The sequence below is a fragment of the Notechis scutatus genome, chromosome 1 (assembly GCF_049901735.1).
Source record: "Notechis scutatus isolate UNSWTSFEM ecotype Mainland chromosome 1, rNotScu1.2, whole genome shotgun sequence".
NCBI lineage: Eukaryota > Metazoa > Chordata > Lepidosauria > Squamata > Elapidae > Notechis > Notechis scutatus.
This window is the reverse complement of record NC_142009.1, coordinates 28,106,052-28,130,648: the sequence shown is the minus strand read 5'-3', so window position 1 is coordinate 28,130,648 and position 24,597 is coordinate 28,106,052. Positions and strand designations below refer to the sequence as shown.

Below are 24,597 nucleotides of genomic sequence, written 5' to 3'. Positions count from 1 at the left end.
CTCGCACCGCCCGAGCTCCGCTGAGGTATCCGGCTGGGGCTGTCAGTTGTTACCGCTGGCGCGGCTCCAGTCCCGCGTTGCCTCGGGAAGGGGAAAGGTTTTGCCTTTCCTTCCCGAGGCAACGCTGGACTGGGCTGAGCCCGCCAGCGGTAACAACTTCCTGACAGCCCCAGCCGGATACCTCAGCGGAGCTCGGGCGGTGCGAGCCTCGCTCTTGGGAGCTGGGAGAAGGCTGGCTGCTCTTTCGGCTTCACGGGATCTGCTTCACGGTGCGCAAAAGTGCCTCAAAAAAAAAAGTGCAAAAGTGGAAGGCGTGCGGAAGAGGGGGCGAGTATATAACAAACTATATTTTGAGTGGAAATGTTGGGGGTCGTCTTATACGCCGGTCGTCTTATACGCCGGCATATACGGTAAATGTTAAACAGGAAATGCATTTTCGTGGGAAAGAAAAGTTATCTCTTACATAACAAGATAAGCAACTTATAATTGTGTTCATAGATGTTGTTGAGAAATGGAAATATGACTTTGTTGCATTTTTTTATGAATATACCCTGTTCCCAGAAGAAGCTGTGATACCAGAAGATGCTATTACAAAAATAAATAAATGAAAGATTTGGGGGAGGGGGAAATGATCTGACAAGATTATAAGCAACAACATGAACAAGAATTCATCACTGATATACAAAAAAAAAAAAAAAAAAAAATAGATGAGGCTGTAAAAATTAATAAAATGCCAATTAAAGAGAGCAATTGGAATAATTTCTACCTGCTGGACTTATGAAATAAGTTTGCTGAAGTTTGAAGAAATTCAAGACAGGGAGCAATGATCATTCAAAGAGTTAAAGACAAGATTGTTTTATGTAAAAAGATGGAATATAAAGGCTTATTTGATCAGGGATCAAATGGGATCTGTTGTTACTTTAGGATTCTTTCTGGGTTTGCCGATATCTGACTGGAAATGGCATTGTGTACTGGATTTGCTTATAGTTAAAGAATTGAGATACAGAATGATGAGTTTTATGTTTGTTAATAAATGTGATTATTTTAGGGCTTGGTACTAAAACCCCGGGAATACTGCTTGGTATTTTCTATTACATGGAACATACGCACAATAGCAAAATAAAAACTCCAAGTTCAGAGATAGCATACCCCGAATGCCATCTGCTTATTCATTTTTCTGAGTTTTTTTGTGTGTACAGTATGTACCTGCAGGCCTTCAAGTCAATCTTGATTCCTGACAACTACCTGCAGATTTTTTTGACAGGATTTAGGAAATAGTTTGCCATTACCTCCTTCCTAAGGCTAAGTAAAAAGTGATTGGCCTAAGGTCACCCAGCTAATCGGTGGCTAAAACAAGATTAGAACGCAAGGTTTCCCAGTTTTCAGCTGGTGTCTACGCCAAATTGATTCATATTAGATTATTAACTTTGGCTAATTCAGTATTTTCAAGTACCAACAATTCATCCCTTCGGTCATGGAAGGTATAAGCTGTGTAAACAAGAAAAAATAAGCATGAAATTGAAGCCAGTGTAAATGAATGATATATGATATAGGTTAACAGCTGATCACCTCCAGTACTTCAGTTTTTATGGACTATTGTCTAACACAAGTATTCTTAGGCAACAAGGCATGGTGAAGAAAATCAATTTTATGATTTCCCATTCTTCAAACATTTTTTTACTCCCAAGCTCTGACTTTCCTCTCAAGGGTTATACAGGAATGTCAGCATTCTTCATTCAGGCTCTGAATTGAAAATAGCTGTCTCGGACTTCTCTCTCCTGTGAAGTCACTCTCTTTCCTGAAGGGAAAGTCTGATATGTCCGTAGATTCTCTGGCGAGATGCGATGGAGGTGCCACATTGCTTTGGCGCTCAGTGGTGGGCTAAAGGAAAGGGGGTGAGAAGAACAAGCACACAATGGAGACATGGTTATATCATTGGCGGCTGCCCCCAGAAAACACAGCATGAATGTAATAGAATCCCAGATGATGGATTTTCTTTGGGAACCTGGAGGAAATGAAGCTCCCAGTTTGAAAAAGGATTCTGGTTGGAGTTCACCTGAACTGAAAAGATTTATTTATTCAGAGAGCACTCTTAACCCAAATCTCACCAGACATTCCAGCAGCACACATAATAATAATATGTATTGGTTAAAAATTGCTTGTGTGTATGAATATAAAGAAATGGCAGACTGAAGTTTGTTCCACAAGGGTGCGCTGACATTATTTGCAGTCAGTGAGCAGAGCAGTTCTATCATTCCTCTCCAGACAAGAGGTCTTGAGATCACCCATAAGTGTTCCAGACAGCTGTTCCTTGCAAGGAGATTGCAAGATTTCCCCCCTTTTTATTTCTTTTCTATGCCTTCTACTTTGCTATTTTTCTCTGTGTGTGTATAATTATCTATCTATCTATCTATCTATCTATCTATCTATCTATCTACCTACCTACCTACCTACCTACCTACCTACCTACCTACCTATTAAAAATGTCTCCTTCCACATTGATCAACAATACATATGGTGATCATTAGTGAGGAAATATATTCCATACAATGGCTTTGGTAACAGAGAACATACAATTTTCAGCTATCCTTTCTCTCCAGACATTTTTTTCTTAGAGAACTAGGTATGCAAAATGGTTCAATTGCTTTGATTTAGATGTATTACTACAACTTGCCTGCTTGTATAAATTACTTTAATCTTTGCAAGGCTGAGCCTGTTTGGAACTAACCTGCTGGGGTTGATCAACTCTTTTTTGTGCATGTGTGTTTTTATTACACAACAATCCCCTAATGTGAATATGGTCAACATGCTATTTATAATTGGTCTATTAGGCTGAAAAAAAGATGGAACGATTTGATCAATTTAATTGGTCCAGTTTGACTCATTAAATTATTTATTTTTCTGGGTTTATTTATGGATCACAAGAGTTGATGAAAACCTGTTGCTTTCATGCTTCCATCTCTGCTTGTAAAGCAGCATACTGCAGGATTATACTCAAAGTACCTAAACAAAGAAATTCTGCCACCTACCCTAAGCTGTCCTGTCCAATACCAGAAGATTCCTTACTTGGAGAGACAATGTCCTGTGACTCTGGACATAGAGAAACAACAGAGCACGTGCTCTGCAATGCCTGCGCTACTAAGAAAATTGCACTAGCTCCATCTCACCATTACTATATAAATGGCCAGGGCGCACAGGATAACTTTAGACTACCCTATTGTTTTAAAATACCAACCCTGCCACAACTTACACTATTGTCAGATTCTTCAGCAATGTTTATAATTCATTGGTTAATTACCTGACCTCGTGACTCAACTTTATAACCTAGATTTAATGAACATCTAACCTGACATATTAGAATGTCAGGTTAGATGTTCATTAAACTTGATGTAGACTTCCACTTTTTATGTTCCCCTCTACCCATCTAATGCTTCTATTCTTTCTTTTAGAGTCTTTTAAACTCTTACTATATGTATATTCTACTGACAATGTGAAACCCAAAGGTGCTTCTTCAAGAGGCAACTGGACGAAATTTTTGGATGAGAAGCAAAACGTTTTCAAAGAAAAACCAAAAAGTCCAGTTCCCTCTTGCAAAAGCACCTTTAGAACAACTATGACTGGATGACTGAGAATCTCCATAGATATTGACCATGTGAGACATCAATACATTTTTATGAACTTGCTTCAGAGATGAATAATCCTGATTCAGGGATAAAATTTGAAAAGAAAAAAAAATACTACACACATTCCTAATTTTCCCTTTCAAAATTTCAAATATATCTGATCAGTTTCATATATGAATATGAACAGGTTAAAAGAGAAATTTTGAAAAGAAAAAAAATGAAAATGAAAAAAAGATGCAGGCACCTGTGAAAGAAAAGACAATAAATATGAACATTTTTTTGAAGTTTTTAATTAGATACTGTGAATATAAAATAGAAAAATATATTATTTTACTTCAGTTTTACAATAATCATAAATTAAGAAACACAATCACTTTTCTAGGTGGATGAAATACCCAAAATAGCAAGATTGTATAGTATGTTTTAAAATATAACTGAGAGTTATACTTTAAATCAGGTAAGTATTCCATCCCTCTATTGTGTCATCCTACCATTAACTGAATGGGTGAGTATGAAACAGAATTAGCAAGACAACTTTATTCCATTCTTCAGTAATATTTTTAGAGACAGGAAATCCAAATTAGAGGTGAAACTCTAAAGACATGAACATTAATGTATTCATTTTTAATAAAAAATATAACAAACAATGTTTTTCATCGATTATTCATAATAAATGTTTTTATTACAGTTAAGGAACTTGTTTGGGTTCTATTCTGCCTATCACATTCATGTTTAATGATGTATTTCAGAGCAAGTGAACATAAATTTTCAAGTTTCTGTATCATATTTTACGATTTGAAGAAGTGCCTACAATACTTTATATAAAGAGATGTGAACCCTCCGATTTTTGACATTAAAGGTAGTCAAAACACATTAAATGTAACTTCATATAAATGTAACTAGAAGTGCAATGTGGTGCTTTGTTCTTTCTTTTCAGATTCAATTACCTGCATTCCCCCAACTGACTCCATCTGTGCATAAATCACACAAGGTCAGACTATAGGGAATTGTTGCATTTAAAAAAAGTAATAAACCTGCTATAAAATGCTAGCCTGCAGCATGATCTTTTATTTCCTAGAATGGTACTGGGTTCCCTCAGTAATCTTAGAAAATAATAATGACATGTGCTACAGCCCAGATCATGTATGCTCCTAAGCAAATAATAAAAAAGATAAGCTAAAAATCTGTAAGATTCCAGCAAAATGAGGCATTTGGAAGGGAACATCCTTGCCATTACAGTCTAATAAATGATACTTACCAGATTATCTTCTAGTAAAAGTTATTTAAATTCTGACAACACCCACTATGACACACATTTGGAGAGCATACTCACTTGCCATCACCCACCCACAACTACTAATTTGATATACCTGAATAAAACTAAGAATGCTGTCATTAAAGTTCATGCCCTAACACTTAATTATGTTCCTAAATGTTAACAATCTTGAGGGTAAATCTTGTTTATCCTTTGCTTATTCTATAGGGTGTCATCTATATATTTAACTCAAAGTTATTTATCCTTAGGGTACAATTTATATTAGCATAGGATATGAGTTCATTAGGGACAAGTTAATGTGCATCGATGTCCTTTTTTCCACTTACCTCATAGCTGTTCAATCAGATTTCATTTTTCCAACTGGATAATAAGAACTACCACATTGTACCAGCAGAGAGCACTCATGAAGTACGAGAAAGTGAACAGTTTGATTTATGCTCACTTTCTATTTCTTCAAGTATATCAAAAGAAATTCATTATAAATATGTAAAATGAAGAACCGCATGATTCTCAGTTATGCCTCTATGCAAAAGCCTAGTCAAGTACTTGTCGAAGATTTATACAAATGAATTCAGAAAGCACTTTAGAAGAGATACCGTATATGCCGGCGTATAAGACGACCCGGCGTATAAGACGACCCCCCAACATTTCCACTCAAAATATAGTTTGTTATATACTCGCCCCCTCTTCCGCACGCCTTCCACTTTTGCACTTTTTTTTTTTTGAGGCACTTTTGTGCACTGTGGAAACGAGTCCCGTGAAGCCGAAAGGAGCAGCCAGCCTTCTCCCAGCTCCCAAGGAAATGAGGCTCGCACCGCCCGGGCTCCGCTGAGGTATCCGGCTGGGGCTGTCAGGAGTTGTTACCGCTGGCGCGGCTCGCGCGGCTCCAGTCCGCGTTGCCTCGGGAAGGGAAAGGCAAAAAGGAAGAGCCGCGGCGGCGCTTTGCAATGGCAGCAGCGGCTCCTGGTTTTGCCTTTCCCTTCCCGAGGCAGCGGGACTGGAGCCGCGGAGCCGTGCCAGCGTAACAACTCCTGACAGCCCAGCCGGATACCTCAGCGGAGCCCGGGCGGTGCGAGCCTCTTCCTTGGGAGCTGGGAGAAGCTGGCTGCTCCTTCGGCTTCACGGATCTTTCCACGGTGCGCAAAGTGCCTCAGCGCAGCCGCAGTGCATCCCAATTACTATTTGCCGGCGTATAAGACGACCCGGCATATAAGACGACCCCCCCAATTGGAGGCATGTTTTTCGGGGCAAAAAAGTCATCTTATACGCCGGCAAATACGGTAATTGAAAAAGAAAATTTTGATCTGCTACAAGAAAGTCTCAATTTTGATAACTGTGAGCAAACTCCCAGTTGCAAGTAATATCAAGAAAAGTTAAACTGGACATACCTGGGCATCAACCAAGTGATAAAGCAAGTGTTCTACTTTGTCAGCTGGCATGATGTCAGCAGAGTTAGGAATAGGTAAGAACCCAAAAGTGCTTTTCCAAAAGGCAACTGGTCTTCATTTATTCCTTGAAACATTTCATTTCTCATCCAAAAAGATTCTTCAGTTCTTAACTGAACTGAAGAAGTGAGAACCGAAGAAGCTTCTTGGATGAGAAGCAAAACATTTTCAAGGAAAAAAACCAAGTAAGTCTGGTTGCTTTTGGGAAAAGCATCTTTGGGACAATCATGATCTGGATGATTGAGAATCTCCATAAATGAATAGATAAGGTACATAACTGCCAGTTGGATGTATGAAGATTCTCAGTCATTACAGGTCATGGTTGTCCCAAAGGTGGTTTTTCCCCCCCAAGAGGCAATTGGACTTCCTGGTTTTTCTTTGAAGACGTTTCACTTCTCATCCAAGAAGCTTCTTCACTCTGCAGAGCTGAAGAAGCTTCCTGGATGAGAAGCGAAACGTCTTCAAAGAAAAACCAAGAAGTCCAGTTGCCTCTTGAAAAAGAAGCACCTTTGGGACAACTGCCAATTGTCCAAATCAGGGTAAATCTATTTTCTAGAATCATGTGCAAAATTCAACAGCAAACTGTGACTACAGATTCATTGTCCCTAGGTTCATAAGAAAAAAATTACTAGATCAGCAAGCTGTCTGCTTTTCCAGTGGCCAAAGGACTCTGAGAAACTCCCAAGCAGGATGGGCAATGCTTCACTTAATGGTGGTCAGTTTAGCATATAAAGTCTGAAACTTGATGGTGCCTAGAACAGAAGATCCAACTTTTTCATTACATCTTAATTGCAAACTTTGATGGACCGTGTAAATCAGAATTAGCAATGTGGAACCTGCTGGTATCATAGCATAAGTGATTATCCCAGGTGGCACATACACAATCCTAAAAGTAAATAAATAAATAAATAAATTGCAAGATAACTCAAAATTTCCTGATATTTTCAACAAGATTATTAAAACTTTCATAGAACTTGGCAATTCTTAAAAAAAAAATGTTGTGCCAAAAGCCTTGTGCCACTTGCTATACCTTCAGGCATTGCAGACCACAGATTGGTAACTACTAGCTTAGAATTATCAGGGTGTGGAATTGTAATATCTTCTCCTCACCATAATTTGTTTATCGCCTCTTTAAAGTATTCAAGCTATTACACTCTGTTAAATGGAGTGAACTAATGAATTTTCTGCCTTCTACTCAAAGATTGCACTAACAATCCAACATTTTAAGGTAAACGATTTAATTCTATTTTTCTACCTGCCCAGTTACTTTAATTCAGTAACTGAATTTATCCTCGCCTGTTGTGGAGGGCTTCTGAAGGTTTCCACCATCCGGTCTGAAATCTTGTTTCATCATCCTGTCATCCCAAAGCAACAGAACTACAGTCCCACATCAGCACCAAGTATTAGTTACAGCAGGAACAGAAATGCTACCCTCTAAAGCAGGGGTCCCCAACCACCAGTCCGCGGACTGGTACCGATCCGCAGAACAACTCCTACCGGGCTGCGGCTTGCTGGGCGCGCCATCTTTTTCATGAAAAGTGCTTCCGGTGAGCTTTTCCGGTAGAAAGCTCACCAGAAGCACGTTTTCATCAAAAAGATGGCGGCGCCAGCGCTTCTGGTGAGCTTTTCGGGTAGAAAGCTCACGGAAGCACGTTTCATCAAAAAGATGGGCCATTTCGTGAGCTTTTCCGGTAGAAAGCTCACCAGAAGCACGTTTCATCAAAAAGATGGCGGCGAGCGCTTCGGTGAGCTTTCTGGTAGAAAGCCATTTCTACCGGAAAAGCTCAAGGCGTTTGATAACCTCGGTGAGGTCACCGGAAGCACTTTTTCATCAAAAAGATGGCGGCGCCCAGCTGATGCCGGTACCGGGCCGCGTGGCGTCAAAAAGGTTGGGGATCACTGCTCTAAAGCAGGGCTGTCCAACCTTGGCCCTTGAAGCCTGACGGACTTCAACTCCCAGAATTCCCCAGCCAGCTTTGCTGGCTGGGGAATTCTGGGAGTTGAAGTCCGCCAGGCTTCAAGGGGCCAAGGTTGGACAGCCCTGCTCTAAAGCATGGAGGACAAAAATACATCTTATTTCCTGCCAATACCCAAAGCCATAAAAGTAAGTACAATCTGTGGCAGAGCAACATGCCCTAGAAAAGTGCTCCAGGGGATTGATCAATCGTGATTAATGCTTGTGTGCCTTGGAGAGGAATAACAAAAGAGATTGCTTTGGAATGACAGGCCAACAATGCTGGATTCATTATTTAGAAAGATACAAACTAGGGAGGTGTATTAAAAGCAGAAATCAGTCTGCTGAAGTAGATGAACTTTCCTATACCCACACCATGATGCCTATTTCAGCAGGGAAAATCCAGAGAAGAGTTGCTGACGTTTTTTTCCAGCAGGTTTCTGATTTTTTTTATAGCAGTATGGTAAAACGTTAAGATTAAATCATAGAAATAGTAAGTTTGCTGAATTTCCTATTTATATATACGATCTTCTATCAGTTTAAGATATTCTCACCATTATAAAACAGCAGATACCCAGCTTAGACCTTAGGGCTATGAGATCTGGACTTCAAAACTCTGGACGACCACTAGAATGTATTAAAGGAGCCCTAGTGGCACAGTGGTTAGAATGTTGCATTGCAGGTTGACTCTGCCCACTGCTGGGAGTTCGATCCTGACTGGCTCAAGGTTGACTCAGCCTTCGATCTTTCCAAGGTCAGTAAAATCAGAATCCAGATTGTCGGGTGCAATATGCTGATTTTGTAAACTGCTTAAAGAATGCTTTAAAGCATTATGAAGTGGTATATAAGTCCAGATGCTATTGGTATTGATATTAAAGAGTTTATGTGTATGCTGTCTTTCTCTCTTAGTTGCCATCTATAGCCTATATAAATAATTAATCTCTCAGCAGAGGACTAGATATATGAAAGTGGTCAACTGATTCATTTCATGTTTCTGCAGCACATTAGCCTCCTCTTTGACCAGTGGATTGTGGGAACAGGTATTAATTTGATTAATTAATTTAATTTGTTATACCCACCCGTTCCCTTAGACCAGGGTGTCAAACTCAAGGCCCGTGGGCCGGATCCAGTGCTTAAATCTGGCCTGGGGGGGTGCGCCCTGGAAACAACAAAGGACCAACACGCAGTGCCTCTGCCAGCAAAAATGGAGCTGGGAGAGCCGCAGGCAGAGGGTTACAGGAGACAGTTGCAGCCAAAAACAGAGCTCGGGAGCCCATTTTCGCTGGCAGAGCGCTCGGGCCACCAAAGGTGCCCCCAACGTGAGTGACATTGATCTGGCCACGCCACTCTGGTCACGCCCACCCTGGTCCCGCCAAAGTCAAACACTACCCTGATGTGGCCCTCAATGAAATCAAGTTTGATACCCTGCCTTAGACTCTGGGTAGCTTACAAAATCCCAAAGACAATTAAAGAGAATAGACAATAAAGTTGCAGGCTTGAGTTCACAGCAAATGTTTACTTTTAAAAACTTAAGGCATTTTTCATAATATTCAGGTGGCATTATGCATCACTAGAATCTGCTCTTAAAATCATTACTTACATTGCACAAATGGTATGAAATCTAATCAAGTCAAATAAAATAATATTATATTATATACAGTTGGAAGGCAAGGGGTAATATACTATCCATTTAACATATGTTCACCCAACCTTCGAATGTAGGTACTATCCTAAAGGAACATTGGTGATGAATACTGAAGTTAGAAGGTTTCACCGATTATGCAGGAGATAGGACACTGCATAGGTGATACATAAATACTGTATATTCCGCGTTCCCTGGTAACTCACCTAGGAAATTATTTATTGGAAATTGAAATGTAACAGATAAAGCTTGATACATTTTATTCAAGGTAATTTCAAGGAACAAACAATAAAAAGAGAACAAACATAATTTACAAACACTTTTGTAATTCTTTTAAATGACATGAATCAGTTTTCAGGTTACATACAACTTTACTTACATGATTTTTCAGAACATAGCACCATCATAAAACCATTTGTCACAAAGCAACACTGACAAATGGAAGTAAGAATTCAGCTGTGATTAAGGACCTTAATTAAAGCAATACAGTATGGCCTAATAATACCATACGGATTGAGAAACCATGGATAACTCAAGGAATATTTATATTTTTAGACTTAAAAGATCAGTTACACAGAGAAAGGTATTGTATCTTCAATTATAAAAGCAGATCATTTCATTAACAGGTAGTCCTTAGGTTACAATGACAATTGGCACTGGGACTTCGCTAGTCATCAAGCAATGTGGTAATAAAGCATAATATGTCACGTGACTACAATCCAGGCTACATTTTAATCCCAGAATGTGTAGGTCATTGTGAGAAGCAAGAGTTCTCAAGCAAGGTAACCAAAGGGGTGAGAGAGGCTGTGGGAGGTCCTGGGAGACCCAATGTAGACCGTGCATGTATTGAGGAGGGCTGGGGGGGGGAGGGTTGGAAACCCAGAAAAAGCTGTCCGTAGGTACTGTGGGCCAAAGCAACTTAACAGAGTGATTTGTGACCTTCTCTGCCAGCTTCTCTATTCACTTTACTTGTGGGAAGGTAGCAGGGAAGGTAGAATGAATAGGAACAGGAACAGGAATAGAATAGAATAGAACTTTAATGTACACTAATCAGCATACTTTGCAAATGGTGATCAGGCCTCTCTACAACATTGCAATTACAAGCCAGACACCCTTGTGCCCAGATCTCAATCACATGAGCACAGGGGTTCTGTGATGGGAACTTTGGGAACCAATCATCTGTCCATTTTTTTTCTCAGTGCTGCCATAATTTTGAGTGGTTGCTGAATAAATGGGACAAACCAAGAACTATCTGTAATAAAGTATACATAACTAGAGGCCTGCAAAAATATTCAAACTTAAAATCCCTTTTGTTCTGAGCCCAGAACACTTCCAGCATATAGGTAATGGTTTAGCAACCACTATTGGCACCAGTAACTCAGTTGCTAAGCAGAGCGGTTGCTAAGTGAAAACATGACTGTGCTTATAATCACACTTCAGCTTTCCTTTGCTTTATTGGCCTGCAAATGTTTTAAATGTGAGGATTCATCATAAATTAGTTTTTCATCATGGTTATAACAGTGAAGGGCCACTCAATGAGGCAGTCACTATATGAGAACTACCTGTAATTATAACATCATTGAACCACAATAGTTATAACATCATTTGAATACTATGATATGGTCAGAATGCAAGTTTCAAATTAAAAAATGTTTATTATTTATCAAATTTTTAAAACGTCCATCTCCCGCATTTATTCATTTTTATTTATTTATTGAATTTCCATGATTCCCATCTTACTATTACAGTGACTTTGGAAGGGTTATAATATAATAAAAAGTTTAAAAAGTACTAAAAAGCAAAATTGGAATTAAAAGATTAAAAGAACAAAGACAATGAGCAGCCTGGGGGTGAGAATGTTCCACCTGTAACAGGTCCCTATGGGGGCGGGGGGGGGGGGGCGGGGAGGCCAAGCAGCAGAGCCAAGTTTTTAGGCTCCTCCAGAAGGCCAAAAGTGTAGAGGCAGACCTCACCCCTGAGGAGAGAATATTCCAGAAGGCAGGGGTCACAGCAGCCAAAATTCTTTGGCCAACAGGACCCTTTCCCTGAAACGAGTGGGGCTGGTTAGTCCCATCAACGTAAAGCAATTCCCATCAACGTAAAGCAATTCACGCCATAAAACATACCATTAATATGTTTTGCATGTCATAGGCCAGAAATCTTAGCTCAGCTGAGCTTAGTACTCGTAGCCCCAACAAACACCCAAAACAGATTGCAGAGTGGTAAACAGAACAAGTAGGTACATTCACAATAAATGTAAACAATCCAAATAAAATACAGAATTTACAAACAATACATATGCATAAAGGTACATGGTTCAATATATCATTGCATTTTCCAATAATAGTTACTGCAAGTTTTAAGACAAACTTGTCTTTAAAGAGGGAGGAGAGCATTTTGCAAATACTAGTGGGGCATTCATTCAAGAAAATATCTTCCCAATATATGTATGGGATCAAAGCAAATATAGGTGGCCCTCAACTTACATAATTTCCATTGCAAAGCAAGATAGTAGTTGAGTTGAGTGCTACCACAGTTGTAAATACCACAGTTGCAAATACCTGCTCACTGCCATGCGCCCAAATTTTGTTCATGTGACATGGGAATACTATGACAGTTGTTGAGTAACTTTTTTCAGTGGGTTGTAACTTTGAATGGTCATTTAAACGAATGGTTGAAAGTTGAGGACTATCTTTATGGGGCTTTAGATTTTATTTTTATTAGATAATATTCTGTATATAAATAGGAGACCCAATTCCCTCCTCTCCTTCCAACTCTTCCTTGAGATTTAAGGGCAAATCAACAGATTATGAGAAAATAAGCCACTTAGTTGTTACATGGGAGTAACATTTGCAAGGGAAAAATAGCAGGTGAGCAAGTTTCTGAATTCTTCTGTTCTTCCCTGTAAATGCTTTGCATCCTCAAATTGTTATAATTTTTTTCTTCAATCCCCTCCCACAATATGACTGATCCACGTATGATAATAGGAATCACTAAGGATAAAATGGTGTATTGAGTTGACTTGGACTAGTTGACTAGCAAAGTAGGCCAATGTTTTCAAAATCAGATGGGTAGATTTCTACTAATATCTCTTTAATAATCTGGTAAAATGATGGATTTTCTTCCCCCTCTAACATCTGTTCTCTGGTTTACTACTATGGTAAAATGGGAATGTTATGTTACTTCAGTGATTAGGAATACAGAATACAGGCCAGTGAGCCAAAATGATAAAAAGCAGAAAATTAACAAGTCATGCATAATACCAAGGGCAGAAATCATAGTGCAATATGTGTTTTATATACTGAAGACCCCAGGTTCAATCAGAACTTAAAGAACAAACCTGAAAACTATATTTCTCTCCTTGAGGTTTTAGAGAACTTATTGCCAATCAGAGCTAACTATAGAAAATGAGATGAACCAATAACTAGTATAAGGTGCCTTTTTATGCTAAAGATAGCTCTATTGTACTTTCTGTTATTATTATTTTACATATGGCGTATTACACATGGACTAGCAATATATAGTATATTAACATTGCAGCTAGATCTGTTTTCTATGAGAATCTCACTGTACAATTCTATGTAAGAGAGCACAGAACTGCAGTGTTTCCTGTCATAATAACTTTGACCATCATTGCCAATCACAGCTTTTTCTCCCTCAGGGAGATTTAGACTATAATTAAGCTGTACAATATTTTTTGACTTTAATTAACAGTCTAAAGAGCAGGACAGGAGATAAGAAAATATTTTCTGGAAACAAAAGAAACTTCCAGAGTTGAATTAACACATTTGAGACTATCTTTTTAAAGAATTTAAAAGAATGGGATAATAAACAAAAAAGAAATGTACATTTTGTTTGAACAAAGACTAAAGAACACCCAAAATGACTCTGTTGGAATGATAATAATGTCTTTAGATACTCTACTGACTCCTTGATGTGTTTCTTTCCATGATGGATGGCAGAACAAAAATAGCAGGAAAAATGTAAAGTGCTGTCTACCTTGTGCATAAACCCACTGCCTAAATGCAAAGAAATTGTTGCTTTTGTTAATGAATCTCAGAACTTTAGATGGATTTTAGATGACCTTAGAAGGGATTTACTGACTTGATCCATGTCACCTCAGATTATTTTAGATTCAGAAGTGTTACAGTAGTCTTTGACGTAGACCTATTCACTTGAAGTTACAATGGCATTGAAAAAAGTGATTTACAATCAGTCCTCATGCTTACAACTATTGCAGCATTCCCACAGCCATGTGATCATAATCTGGGTGCTTGGCATTGGGCATGCATTTTTGATGGCATAACTCACTTAACAATCACCTTGCTTAGCAAAAGAAATTTTGGTCCCAACTGTGGTCATAAGTTGAGTACTGCGAGCCTGTAACAGAATAACAGCGTTGGAAGGGACCTTGGAGGTCTTCTAGTCCAACCCCTTGCTCAAACAGGAGACCCTATACCATGTCGTGGTTGTCCAATCTCTTCATAAATCTTCTATAATAAGGAAATTGATGAGCTTCTATAACATTTCCATAAAATTGACTCAATACCTGATTTCCCCGCTACACTACTGTTTTTGCCCACTAGACTCACAGATCAAGAGGATGAGGGTACTTGTCTTTTTCCTTCATAGGCAGCACAAAGTATGGTACCGGGTGCAATTTCCCTGTCTTATCTCTGTAATGTTCACGATGCATCTGAGTAAGCTGCAAATTAAAAATAAATTGGGTTAGGAGCATCAGTATCTAGACCTGAGTTCTTTTGAGAATACTTGCTTCATGTGTTTGATTTCCAAATCAAACATTTCCTGTTATGTAACTGTTAAGTGTGCTGAATCCACACTAGGGAATTGAGCATTTAAAACTCTGTTCAATCATGATGCCTATCACCTTAGCAAGGAACTGAATTTATACTCTTTACATGATTGTTGTAAGGCTGAAACTTAACAAGGACAGGTAAATCTGCTAATTGTACTCAATTCAGTTTCTCGTTTTTCCAGGTGTATTTGCATTGGTTTCTATTTGCACAATGTCTGCATTCATGTATGTCATCCCCGCTCCAAATCCACACAAAAATCTATCCGCATTTTCCAGAGTTGCCCATCTATGTACAAACTGTTCTTCTTTATGCAATTTTTCCCAATGTGCTCCTTTTCTACTAGCACATTTTTTCCTTATAACATTATGCCAATTTTCTATGTATGTCTTTATGCATACTTTTTAATTTTATGTTAATTTAATGTACAAATTATCTCTCTATACCTCTGTATGGTTTTGCAATATGTGTGAATCAGAAGTTCAAGAAATTAAAAAATCCTGGCTTAGCATTATCTTGGAATGTAGTCTGTATATGAAAATGATATGTCCAGAAATGTATAAAAGAGCAAAATTATCTGTAAAATTCTATTAACCTTAAAAATAACTGAAAATGAATGACCTTTTTGGTCATGTCTGCTTTCTACAAATGTATATTTTCATACGGATAAACAAAAGCATTCACAGGATCCACCACTTTGCCAAAATGATGAAAGCAGCAATATGCCAGTAACTATGTGTGTAACATCACAGTACATATACAGAAAAAGGATGGAGTTTTCATCAGGTTGATGCAATGCTACTTCACCATTTTCCCCCTCTCGCTTGCCATTCCTGTGAATGTTCTCACAAGGGAAAACAGCAAGCTTGGAAGCCATGGTTTGTAACAAAAGGAGAAAGTCTTGCAGGGAAAGGGCTTCCTCTCCCCATTGTTATTTTTCCACTCAAAATCCCAGATGTTTTTCTTTATTAATAAAATCCAATGATCATTGTTGCCATTTTCATGCAATAATGGGTCTGAACAGCATACTGAATTCTAAATCTGGTTAACAAAAAACAGTTGCCATGTTCATGGAATGGAATGGAATGGAATAGAATAGAACAGAACAGAATTCTTTATTGTCCAAGTGTGATTGGACACACAAGGTATTTGTCTTGTTTCAAATGCTCTCAGTGTTCATAAAAGAAGATAAATTTGTCAAGAATCATAAGATGCTACACTTAATAATAGTCATAGGGTACAATAAGCAATCAAAACATACTAGGAAACAGTCAGCATAATGCCAAACAAATCAGATTATGGTTTAACATAAGGCTCTCATTCATGCAACATACTAACATCTAGATGAGATGGACAGCACACAAATTAAATAAATAAATAATAAACTGAAAACTGCCCATAATATGCTACATTATAAATTACCCATTGCCACTATAATCTAATCCACTTGTTTGTTATACAGACCAAAATATTTGTAGTTTACTCCTAAAGCTGACAGGTTCAAACTATTGAGTAGGACAGACAATGACATTCACAACAGTCCTGCATTTTTACTTGAAGCAACCTGGGTTTTTTTATTTTTTATTTTCTTTTTCTTCTCTCTCTCCCCCTCCTCCGTGTATGTGTGTGTGTGTGTGCGTGTGTGTGTGTGAGAGAGAGAGAGAGAGAGAGAGAAAGAGAATGTGTAAATAGAAAGGGCTTTTAAAATAGTTTAAAGTTTTAATGTCGTTACTTTATAAAATCACTGAGAAATAAAAGAAAAAATCTGAACAAATAGTGCTTTTCAGCCCATTAATTTTAACATCCCACTCTTTATTATTTATAGATTGTTTAACTGATGTGGATTCACTGGCTACTGAGTAAGAAGAAATCACCCTTATTTCCAGGCTTAAGAAGAAATAAAAATTAAACTAAATTCAACGTAGCAGGATCTATGTATACTGTTCATTTTTTGTGAAATGGATGGCCATACAATTTGATTATAAATAATAAATCTACTTAGCACACCTTTCTGTATTCAAAAAGGCAGTTATCAACACCTATGGTCAGACAAGGTTATTTATGTGTAAACCCTGTACTTTTCCCACACAACTTTATACTTGCAACTGTGCTCAAGATCAGTATATTATTTTTTCCCTTTTTAATATATTTTTAATTTCTTTGGTTTTTTAATATTTTATTTTTTTGCAGAAACTTAATAAAGTATATTAAAAAAATAACAAAGACTGGGGACTAGAATCACAGGGCATGGTCTTATAATAAAAATATCATAAAGTTAGAATGGAAATGCCCTTATGAGCTTCTCAATAGCAAACTGAAGAAGAGAATGCCAGGCAAATAATTGATTCAGCTAGTGGGATGACCCAGATGAAGACTGTTAAGAATACTGATTGCTGGCAAGTTGACTAAGATTCTGTTGAGTTTTCTTCAAGAAATGCAAGCTTTCTTGTGATTGATAAAGGAGAAAAAAAAGCAAAAAAAAAAAAAAAAAGAGGTTCTTGCTCCATAAAAAATAGCTTAAACAGCACAGGAGTTCTCATGACAGACTGCAACAGTTCCTAGCAGCCTAGAAAGTGCAGAAGGCTTCCCTGAAGGGAGAACATGTGGTAACTTCTGAACTAATGCAACAACCTGCTGTAAGAAATCAGGCAATAAACAATCACTCTTGTATACCCATCTGAATAGTTATGTTGTCTTTTTCTATGTTTTTTATTATCCCAACTAACCCTGTCTTCTGCACTTATTAAACCGTGTTTTTCCTTTACCTAATTGTCCCAGGACTAATCAACACAATCCACATGAACATGTGGTACAATTTATCCCTGCCTGCATGTTTCCAACTATAGAATATATCATCTGTCGATGTTCTTTCACTGAAGCCTCTCCTCTTAAAAAGATCTGCTTGTTGTGGGGAGGGGGGAGGGGGGAAATAGACAAAGTAAACAGTAGTCAATTCCATTTTTAATTATATACAATTGAATTTTCTACTTTCAAAACATAAAGGAACCAATCTTTCTTTATTCCAACAGTCCTAGAGGCAAAACCTAAGGACTATTTGTATCGTGATCCTTTTCCATCAATCTTAAAATGCCGAAATTGAACAGGCATAGAATGAAATGTAAAAGACTATTAAAACACAGAGAGCATTCAAGTTACATCTAGGATTAATATAAGTATCACCAGATTGTGTGTAGGGGGGTTGTTTTAAAAAATGAAAAACATTCATATATGCATACTATACTAGCCTGGGCACATATATAGGGTGCCTACGTCAAATAAAAAGAAATTATACTAGCCAGAATAATGTTAGAACCTGGTTCTGCTGATTGCCTAAGCTGATTTAATAAATCCTTCATTTAACTGACTTTGGTTTTGCAGATTTGGGGTGTAACTAGCAAATTATCTGAACAGTGTTTCTATGCATGCAAGTGTGTAAGATCCCATTTATCATTTTATGCACACATAAAATGCATAAATGTCATCATATACATGAATTACACATCCCATTGTTTTAACAAAAAATCCTTTTTCCCTCTTAAACCAAGTGTTTACTCTTAGACAACAATAAAAAATCCCTAATTAGTTTAATGCAGATTATCTACATGACATTTTAAATTCAGAATTTCACATTATGTGTAATTGACCAGGAGGAAGAGGGTATGTCTTGAAAAGCAGCCTTACCTTGTGGAACTCTTGCAGTTCTTCTGAGCGGTTCATATCCAAATTGAAACGAGAGTAATTAGGGGTATGTAGCCATCGATCCCAGCCTCTTGCCCTTTCCCCAATCACGAGAGATGGGTCACGGGAGAAAAGAGTTGGGAACTGCCCCCCTTTGCTGTAAGGACTATAGCTGGTTTCCATTGCGGCATTTCGGAAGTCTTGAAAATATTTCATGGTGGTATTTCCATAGGTGTCACCAAAGGAAAAGGCTACATTAGGGACATGGCCACGGTACCTAGAGAAAAAGAAGAAATCAAATTAAACTCCTTAATTTATTCACCTTGATAACACTCAATATCTGCAGCATTTTGCAAACATTATAATCTTCACAAAAACAAACAACTATTATTACATCTAGTTTTGCAGAGAATGAATTAAAGCAGCTGATGGTTTCTTGGCTAGCTTAGACTACTGTCACATATTATTTCTGTGCCTCATGTGGGTATTGCTCTATGTAGACCTTTTCCTGGGGACCTATATATTTTACTTGAACCACCACTGAAAAACTAAGTTCTAATTGTTTAAGTAAAATATTCCTAATCAGAAATTATTATGCAAAACTTATTTTAAAATTCCAGTCTTTCTAACTTTCTTCCCAACCCTCTCAAGTTTTTCAATAAGCACTTCATGTTCCATATTAAAAAGATGTAAGGATGCTATTCTGCCCAATTTACAACTCTCAGTAAGCCTGCAAACAAGGGAAAACAGTCTAATTTAACATTATTCCTAAATGACTGTTGCTATGCAACACGATTAACTACCAGTTTGCATGTTTCTCATATAGATGCTTTCTAGTAAGTGACCTCCATCTCAACAGTGCATTTAATAAGTTAATTGTGTGATTTTTTCTGAGCAATTTTTCAAAGAGGAAATTAATTATAGATATAACACTCATATTTATAGTGTTCTTTTTATAAGCTATATATAAGCAAGATCTCCACTGGTGATTTATAGCATTTTCTTGAACCATCTAATCATCACTAAATATAACAATAATGAGGACAGCATTTATATCACTTAAACAGTAGCTGAGTGATGGTGGAAGAGCTATAAGGGGAATAACCATAATCTCTTCTACAGTATTTTTGATTAACTAAAACTTGTCATGTTCCTTCTTTCAAATAAAAGCCTTCTCAGCATCATACAGTATACAATTTGCATTTTAAAGATAAATCAATGCTATTTTGAGTTCCTATTTTCCTGGATGGTAGTCATCACAAGCTCTCCTTAGAATGAGTTGCTCACCAATAATATAGGAACACTTTACATTGTGTCACAAAAAAACCTATTTGAAAATAATGGGTTAAGGACTGGGAAATTCATTTGTAATATATTATAGAAAGGTGTAGATAAATAAAGGATGGGAATATAATTATCCAACTGGGCATTATCATAATAATATGCACTATGGGGAGGAATCAGAAGTGAGGCTTCATCGTAGGGAATTGTTGATATTTTGCTCTCTTTTTTTTTACTGTATACCAACAGTTCTATTACAGTTTTTCCCCTTTCAGTTTAAATGCTTTCTAACACATTGCATCATCTTTTTTTCCGGACAAGGAGCAGCTTTTTACAAATAAAATTTCATCTAAAAATGTAGGTCTTCTGAAAAGGGATACAGAACGTCACCGTCTTTTGCTGACGAGACGGTTCGGTCACAAGTCCTTCTTCCTCGTTATGTTCCCAGCGTCTCAGCCTCCACCAGGCTTAAAACCCGTCGCTGACCGACGCCTCAAATTCCCCGCCGTCCCCACCTCAACTAGAGGCATTTGCGGGCCACCCACCCAGGCATGAGCCCCGGCGGCACATAGACCGCGTTGTTTTGAGTGAGGAGGGTCCCAGCGCTGCGTGAGGCCATAGCGACGATCCTTTCAGCGGCGAGGGACGGATCCAATCACGAACACTACCAACTAGCGTAGCCGGGGATCAAGAGGCTTCAGTGAGGGCCGGTCTACTGAAGGCCAAAGCAGTCACAAACCAGTCGCCATGGCAGCTAAGAGGCCCCGGCTGCGCTGCGCTGCGCTTGGCGACAGAGGGCCGCTCCCTTCGCCTCCTTCACCCGGGCCCGTCCTCCTCCCGCGCTCCTCCCACCTGGAAAAAGCGGGCGCGTGGCTCCCACGCGACGGCGAGGGGTTTGCAACTTCTTAAATGAAGAAGTGCAACGGGAGGAAATTTTGCTCCGGAATATTTCCTGGGTCATTTTATTCGGCATTAAAAAAAAATCCCTAGAGTTATTCCACCCGTACCTTGCAAATTTAAAATAGATTCATTGAAAAAGAAGAGGAAGGAGGAGGAGGAGGAGGAGGAGGAGGAGAAGAAGAAGAAGAAGAAGAAGAAGAAGAAGAAGAAGAAGAAGAAGAAGAAGAAGAAGAAGAAGAAGAAGAAGAAGAAGAAGAAGAAGAAGAAGGAAAGGAAGGAAGAAAGAAAGAAAGAAAGAAAGAAAGAAAGAAAGAAAGAAAGAAAGAAAGAAAGAAAGAAGAAAGGAAAGACCCAATTAATTACAGGAAGCGTGCTCTCTTATAAATGTTGCTTAAAATGGTTTCCTGCTTGAGCAGGGGGTTGGACTAGATTCTAGAAGACCTCCAAAGTCTTTTCCAACCGCGCGTTATTCTATTCTGGTCTCAATTCCTGAAGCCAGGCAGAAGCCAGAATAAAGGTGGTTATTTGATAGGATGCAATCTGAGGTCTCTGTCATTGAAAGGGGGTTAGCATTAAACAAAGGATAAAATCCTCCTTATTTAAAGGTATTTGGGGGAAAATCCAAGATTTAGGCCAGCAATTTTAAGTAGGTGGACTTCATGGCTGGCTGAGGAATTCTGATGAAGTTACCTTAAGGTTGCTAAAGTTGAGAAATAGTGGCTTAGATTATACAATATGTCCCAACCGACATTTTAACTTTCCCACTGGCATTTAGCATGTTATACACCCAAGTTGTAGCTTCCTGAGACTCACAAAGTGATAGATGTTGTGTATTACCTTTTTCAAAGAAATTTTATTGTGTGAATTTTGCTTCTATATTCCTTTGTTCTATGAAAGGTTTTTATTGCATATCCTACTGGCTGCTGAATAAGCAGAAGATGATTCATATATTTAATAAATTGTCAATTTTTTTAAAGTTTTAGATAGCTGAAGGGGGAAAAGCAACAAAGCAGCTTTATGGCAGCTTAAAAATAACATGTATTATAGTATAAATGTTAATGTGTTATGAGATAAAGGAATTTACCTTCTGTCTTCTGATTGTAGTTAATGTTCATTAATACAATTTACTGGTCTACTAACTGTTTTATATAGTGACTATTAACAATCCTTAGGTGGTATGTTGCAGATTATTCCTTTCTTTTTTCTTGAACTACTGAATCTTTTGGTTTACTTAAAAAGTTTGGTTTACTTAAGATACAAATAGACATGTGCAAGCAAACAATGAAGCTCAGATTGTTTTATCAACTGTGAGCTACATTTATTCTTTTCTACTGAAATACTTAAATTAGATGAGCCACAAATATTTTTTCATGAAGAGTGCAATATTAGGTTTTATTTAAAAGTTTGTTATCCTTATTCAAGTTACTTTAATAATTGCTTTGCATTTTTCTACTATTGTTCATTCATTTAGTTATTTCACCCTCTTCATGTTAGTAATTGTGTTCATTGGAATACACATTTCTTTTTGTATTGGGCATCTGTGGATCAATAAACAGCTTAATTCTGTTAACAGCTTCAAGATTGTAGCCTTTGCAACTGATTCAGTATTACTAACTGGGGTGCCATTTCATACTCACATTTATAGAATCCTTGGAAATAAGTCATGATAGCGCAGGAGCCATGGTGGCACAGTGGTTAGAACTCCCACAGCCTGGAGTTCAATCCTGATGGGCTCAAGGTTGACTCACCCTTCCATCCTTCTGAGGTTGGTAAAATGAAGACCCAGATTGTTGGGGGCAATAAGCTGACATTTGTAAACCGCTCAGAGAATGCTATTAAGCACTATGGAGTGGTGTACAAGTATAAGCGCTATTGCTGTTGCTATAAGAGGCAGAGTAAGGCAAATAAGTATTATTTATTTAAAATTTAATGCACTTAAAATACCTATCTACCCTAATTCTGCAAAGTTAAAAATGGCTACGTGGAAGAATATTAGTGGAAATCTTTGCCTTGAGAAGGAAAGTTGGATGATCAAAATGCCTACGATTATAGTTATAATGGAATCTTTTTACATTACAGGTAGTTCTCAACTTTACGGTAGTTCTCTCAGTGACCATACGAAGTTGCAACGGTACTGAAAAAAGTGACCTACCACCATTTTTCACACTTACGACCGTTGCAGCATCTTTATGGTCATGTGATGTACATTTGGATGCTTGACAACTGAATCGTATTTATGACGGTTGCAGTGTTCTGGGGTCTTGTCATCCCCTTTTGCAACCTTTTGACAAGCAAAGTCAACGGGGAAGCCAGATTCACCGTGTTATTAATTTAACAAGGGCAGTGATTCACTTAATAAATGTGGCAAGAAAAGTCATAAAATGGGGCTAAACTCAACAAATTTCTCACAGCATAAATTGTGGTCGTAAGTCGAGGACTACTTGTATTTGTGAAGGTGGAAAAGATGGAGCTGTGTTATGCCTGGGTTGCACAACCAAATTTTGCATAAATTGTACAAGCCGAAGGAGGCTTCCTCATAGTTATGACCCCTCCCCTGAAAACACATCAGGCATTATTTCTGCAATATTTTTAGAAATGGGCAATCCAAAAAAATGGTTCATGAAGTCTATTTTTTTTTATCTCATTAAATCTTCAAACTGCTTTGTATGAATATTTTCTGCTTCTTTGGGAAAATGAAAATGCTGACAGGCAATTTTCTTAGCATTCATTTCACTTTGTTTCACTGTATTATGCTCTTCCACCAGTGTATGCATCAAACTTCCGGTTTGCAGGGCTTCGGCGGCAGGCAGGAATCCGCGATCGTGCGGTTTCTGCCTGGGCTCGCCGCTGGAGCGCCCCGAGCCAGCTGGCTTCGGGGCTAAGCCACCCCATAGAGGTGGTGAAGAGGGAGGAGATCGCCAGCAGGGTCTAGGAGAGCCGCATCTCTCCTCCTCAGCTGGTCAAACTCCCTTTCCCAAAGGTGGTAGGAGTGGTGGTCAGAAATGGCCACCTCAAAGAAACACTCAACCGGAAAAGAAAGTGCAGGAGGAAGATAAGGATAGCTCCCTTTTCAATGTACAAAAGATTAATTCTGAGCATAACAGTTGAGCTAAAGCACTTTCAGACTGCTGTTCACAATGTTATGCCTGTACATGTTTGTAAATCCACTGAGATTTACTAGTTTATGCAGTAAATGTGCATAGAGTTGCAAATGATACTACAATCCCAGATATGTGGGAGAAAATCTTACAGAATTTAATATTTATTTCTTAATACCTCTGCTTTTAAATCCTTTGATTATTCCTCATGAAATACAAACAGCAATAGCATTTAGGTTTACATATTGTCCACCACACTCTGGGCGGTTTACAATGTCAGCATTATTTGGATATTGCCCCCAACAATTTGGGTCTTCCTTTTACCGACCTTGGAAGGATGAATAGCTGAATCAACCGTGAGCCCCATCAAACTCCGGGCTGTGGGTGGAGTTTGCCAGCAAGACTACATTCTAATCACTGCGCCACCAAAGCTCTTGCTTATAGATACATAAATTATCTGAACATTGTACATTTAAAAACAAAATACAATATTTCAGTAAAAGGGGGCAGTTAAAACAAGAATAGAATAATCAAAGTTAAAAATTGGGGGGAAGGCCTTCAAGACACACCAAGCTAATGCTTCGGCAATCACACCAAGAAGTCTTGAACTAAATATGTTACTCTCAGCTTCCCCTTTTCCTGGTAGGACAACAATTTGCCATCATTTTTTTTTTCCCCCTGCACTTTCCCATTCAGGCAACATCTACATTCCTTTTGGATACTATACTGTATGGAGTTGCCAGCACAAACCCTCCCTTGTATTCACTCCATGGCCATTTTTAGAAAGTTTGCATCTAATGGTAGAAACAAACCCACATAAGTCCTGAACCCAGCATGTTTTGTGAATTGGAGCAAGATATTATGTGGGTTCTGTTCTAGGTGGCAT

General features: G+C 38.3%; 1 protein-coding gene across 1 annotated transcript; it reads right to left on the bottom strand.

Annotated features, from left to right (window-relative positions):
• Nucleotides 1-1,736: 1,736 nt before the first annotated feature.
• Nucleotides 1,737-20,525, bottom strand: CIMIP2C (ciliary microtubule inner protein 2C). Its single transcript, XM_026671532.2, has 4 exons — nt 20,259-20,525; nt 18,436-18,709; nt 14,533-14,645; nt 1,737-1,881 (listed from the first exon to the last, which is right to left on the bottom strand). Exons 1-4 carry the CDS (start codon nt 20,330-20,332, stop codon nt 1,737-1,739), a joined length of 606 nt encoding a protein of 201 aa, XP_026527317.2. The 5' UTR covers nt 20,333-20,525.
• Between the last annotated feature and the right edge of the window lie 4,072 nt (nt 20,526-24,597).